Source organism: Phaethon lepturus, unplaced genomic scaffold (genome assembly GCF_000687285.1).
Source record: "Phaethon lepturus isolate BGI_N335 unplaced genomic scaffold, ASM68728v1 scaffold13409, whole genome shotgun sequence".
NCBI lineage: Eukaryota > Metazoa > Chordata > Aves > Phaethontiformes > Phaethontidae > Phaethon > Phaethon lepturus.
Genome location: NW_010565621.1, coordinates 19113 through 23576, shown reverse-complemented (window position 1 = coordinate 23576; position 4464 = coordinate 19113). Strand labels below are relative to the sequence as shown.

At 39.4% G+C, this 4464-nt stretch overlaps 1 protein-coding gene across 1 annotated transcript in view; it reads right to left on the bottom strand.

The window, feature by feature from the left end:
* FNIP2 (folliculin interacting protein 2) overlaps positions 1 to 4464 on the bottom strand; it is a 33007-nt gene that overhangs the window by 25073 nt on the left and 3470 nt on the right. Inside the window, exon 2 of the mRNA XM_010295244.1 lies at positions 855 to 981. Within this exon, the coding sequence (XP_010293546.1) occupies positions 855 to 981 (127 nt within the window). The remainder of the gene's footprint in view (positions 1 to 854; positions 982 to 4464) is intronic.

Genomic DNA, 4464 nt, shown 5'->3' with positions numbered 1-4464 from the left:
AATAGAGATTGCTGTTTTTTAAGCATCTTCATAAGTAATTTCTACAAGCCACAACTATTCATATATAGCTAGTGATTCTACAATAAACCATGCTGGTGTGACAGGCTGAAGCTGCTGGTGGTAACAAAGACTTCAAAACAAACAATAAATTGAAATAATTCAATGTAGAAGAGAAACACAGAGCTAGTATGAAAAAAACAACAACCACAAACCAGAAAAAAATATTGTTTTACTTGTTTTAAAATCACCTAAGTTTGCTGGAAGCATTACCCCACAATTTGTGTGCCTGCAGAGCAGCACAAAGAATTTGTATCTTGACAGCACCTACCCTTCCTTCTATGTGAGTCACCAAAACTTACTTGGCTGTATATTGCCATGTGTCAGTCTTATACATTACAGCATGGTTAGCCAAAGTAGAGTTGCTTTAATTCACATAAAGCCAACAACTTTACTAATCCAAACACCAGAAGACGACAAGCATGTTTAGAGACATGCTAGACATCACTGGAACAATGGGACTGCACAGCCGAGGCTAACAACAAAAAGCAATCCCAGTCAACATTAAAAAGGCTAAGGAGATACTCAGTTTAAAGGGGTTCAGATTGCTTTGCTTGAAAGCAAATCAGGTCCAAGTTGTTGAGCCTCAATACCTTGTGTATATTATAAATACCAAATACCAGGTATGTGTTCATAGGCTTCTTGGGATCTAACACACTCTTGTTGCAGCTATCACAGAATCGAGATCAAGTGAAAGATCACAAGATTAAGCAGCTGACACTGTCATATTAAAAGTCCTGCTTTTGGGAAGGGAAGCAAAAGAGCAGTAGGACAAAAGAAAAATTAGCATTTCATACCTGAACCACAGCTTCATCAATTTTGCGGACTGCTTTGGAATCAAATAAGACCTGTCTGCCTCTCCTCTCACAGTCTTGGTAAACTATCAGGCGTATTTCATTCAAGTCAAACTCTGAAGAGGACCAGCTGCAGATTATAAACAGAAGAAGTTAAAATAATATGCTTACTTTGCAGGCTTATTTAAGTGAAGAAGCAGGTATTTGGCAAATACACCTTTTACTCAGCATTTACAAGAATCAGGCTGTAGTCACAGAACTCTGACTAAAAAGGAACTCAAAGGAGCAACCAAGCCCAGTGCCACTGACAAACAGGCACAGCCAGACCCAATTTTCATCCAACCTTCAAAATTTTCCAGAAAGAACACAAAACTTTGCCTCAGCAATCTGCTCCAGGGAATTTACTCCCTTCTCTGTACAGTCTGGATCATCCTTATTGCAAGGTAGGTGGACTATTTTGCACAGTTCTCAGCCACAATAAAGAACAATAGATTACTGTCCTCTTTACTACAGACTTTCACAAGCTCAAGGCTTACATACTCCCTCAGCCTTCTTTTCTCTAGACAACACAAACCCAACTCCTTTTGACCTATTCCTGTCAATATAAGTTACGATTTTTCCAAAGTTTAATTCTTGTAACTGAAAGACAAGGTTTATACTGTTCCATTATTTTTCCCCTTTCTTTTCTGAGATGTTTCAGGGTTTACAGAGCAATTATTGATTATTGAGACTTGATCTCAGGCTACGATGAAACTCATTTAGCAGATGAAACCAAGATACCACGGAGATTCAATCTGAAGCAAAACAACTCTGCCAGTCTAGAATCTGTGTATTCTTCAGAGGCACATGACTTGTCTCCTTGTACTACTGCAGGAGGCTGAGGAGCACAACTGATCATGGCTGCGATGGCAAGAGACTTTATCTCCTAATTCCACAGGCAGTCGGCCTGCACATCAGAGCACGGAGGTTTGCTTGGTCTCAGGTTCAGCTACAGAAAATGCTTTTCGTGTTATGCAGCTGACAATCTCGAATTAATGGGAAAAAACTACTACTGCATAAAGCAGTGCCAATCAGCACTAGTGCTCAGTCATATTGCCTCATCCCTGACCTCGATGAACTGTATCTAGGGGGTAAGAGTACAAGTGTTATTAATAGTTGTTGGTTTAACAAATTGCATAACAGACTTCAGCCGAGGCCACACTCATCTCCCACCCAAAAGGTTGTTTTATTTACACACTTTCCCAAACTATGCCCTACAGAGGAGGAAAACAGAGAATTGACGGGAGAGCACAAAAACTCTATATAGCTGAAAGACAAGAATTTCTGAAGCTATTTCTTTTATTCTATGCTCTGTTAATAGCCATAAATCAATAGTGAGGTAAACACCATCAACTCCTGCTAGTCAGTAAAGGTAACCACGGGCAACTGCTTTAGGAGCACATTCAGAAACTTGCAAATTTAAAATCATTGTAAGTAAAGCCATCTTAATTTCTTCTTCATGCTTCATCTCACATTTCAGAGATCAACTCCCCTTTCTATGTAGCTAGAAAGAAAAATAAGCCTAAATAGGTACCTTTTTCAAAGCTGAAAGACCTCATCAATCTGGAAGGTTTTATTCCATTTTTAAATGCCTTGGGACAGAATAAACCAGGTACTCATCTCCACTGTAAGGTACTCTGATACAAATATACTCTATGCACATAATATATAGGGGTCCAGTACACATCAAAGCCAGATCATGGAACGATGCTAAAGGCTGTTTCGCCATCAACAGTGAAGAAACTTGTTGATGTGTTTGTAACATGTTGCTTCCAAAATGCTAGGAGTGCCAGGCAGATTTCTTTTCAAGTCTTCCCTTTCAAAGGGAGTCACAGCATTAAGTTAACCTGCATGAAATCAGATCCGATACCATTATTGATAGTTGCCCAACAAAGATCCTACACACCTCAAATATACAGAGCGCTGCCACTACACCATCTGTTCTAGAAGTCTGTTACTAGTTTCTCAGCCCACTGCCTGTGCAATGCCATTATAAAATCCAGTTATACAGAATGCAAGAGAAGTCAGAGCCACCAATAGGCTTCAGTCTAGTCTGCCACATGAATCTGATGCTCTTCTGTACCAGATACTCCAATACCTCTTCGGTTATACAGCTACCTATTTATTTATATACTTTCTGCAACAGATGATACCTGAAGTAACTATGCTGCTTTCTTAAAAAGGCCACAGGTCTTCCCTCCTTTTAACAACAAAGAAAAGGTACATCTCTATGGCCTTAATTTAAATTGTACACAAGAGCAAAGCCTTGTTTATCTCCAGGACTGCCACAGCAGGATCCATAGTTCAGACCCTTGAGAAAGATTCATTTCAGGTACAGATTGCGCCAATTCAGCCCTGCATCTGCCCACCAATGCTAAAAGCATGCTTAGTACTTGTGTTGCATGAATTTAGGTTTCCTTATAAACAGGTGAACCCCCACATTCTGCATTAAAGCAAACTTCATGTTGTCTGTGTGGTGCCAACTTCTGTATAAGACGTGAACTGGGTTTTATAACAGATGCTGAAGTAGAAGCCAATTTAATGGCCTGCTGAGGTGCCTTTTCCACATACCACACTAGAATTGAAGATTGCTGCAATCTTTCAGAGCTTCACACAGATTCTTCACCAGACAGCAACAAGCTAAGAAGTTAGTGAACCAAATCTAGGGAAGTAACTTCAGATAGTACTTCTTACAGTACTAACCAACTATCAAACTTATACTTCAATGAAGTCTTTGTTTTCAGGCTTTGAATTACCCGGAACACAGATGCAGTTCCTGCAGCAGTCCTACCCATTACAGAAGAGATCCATCCTATTAAAACCTCATTTGAGAAGATTAAGCATATCTATAGGCAAGTTATTCAGGCATATAAACCCATAGTTTCCATTACTTCACGAGGAATCTAGCACCAGGCCTAAGACTGGTCAGATGACTGGATGTTTTTCCCCCATCACAAAAGCTGATGAGCAGACTGCTTACCGTACTTCTACCCTTTATTGTTTAAGCCAGCTTATACAACATACAGCCCCCAAAACAGGGATAGCGGGAGCATTCAATCATCTCCTAAACACAAAATGTTGAAGAACACAGGCAGTACACAGACTCATTGGTCAGTTCCGTTTTCACATGCATAAGAACAAAAACCCCAAACCATTACTTACCTCGGTATCAGCTTCTTGCTTATTTAGCAATGCTGAAAGGCATGCACATCCTTTTGCTGCTTCTTCATATATAGTTTTTTTAAAAAGAGGTAAGATTCTCTTGCACAAAATATCAGTTCATAAAAAAAACCCACCACACTTGTGCACTGTATAGCTTAACATTCCTTTAGATGTTAGAAAGTAATAGCTTAGGGGTTTGACTAAGAAAAAACCTTTCACTCTTCCATCAGTTGTAAGGCCAAAATATCTGAAATAAGCAACAGAAATATTTTAGCCTGTTTTTTCCTAGGGAAAAAAGGCTTGTATGCTCACAGGCAACCTATATCCATACAGGTTCACCTTGCCCAATTATTTGTTAATTCACTGATCAATTTCAACCACCAAGTTTGACCAAGGGATATATATTTCTATC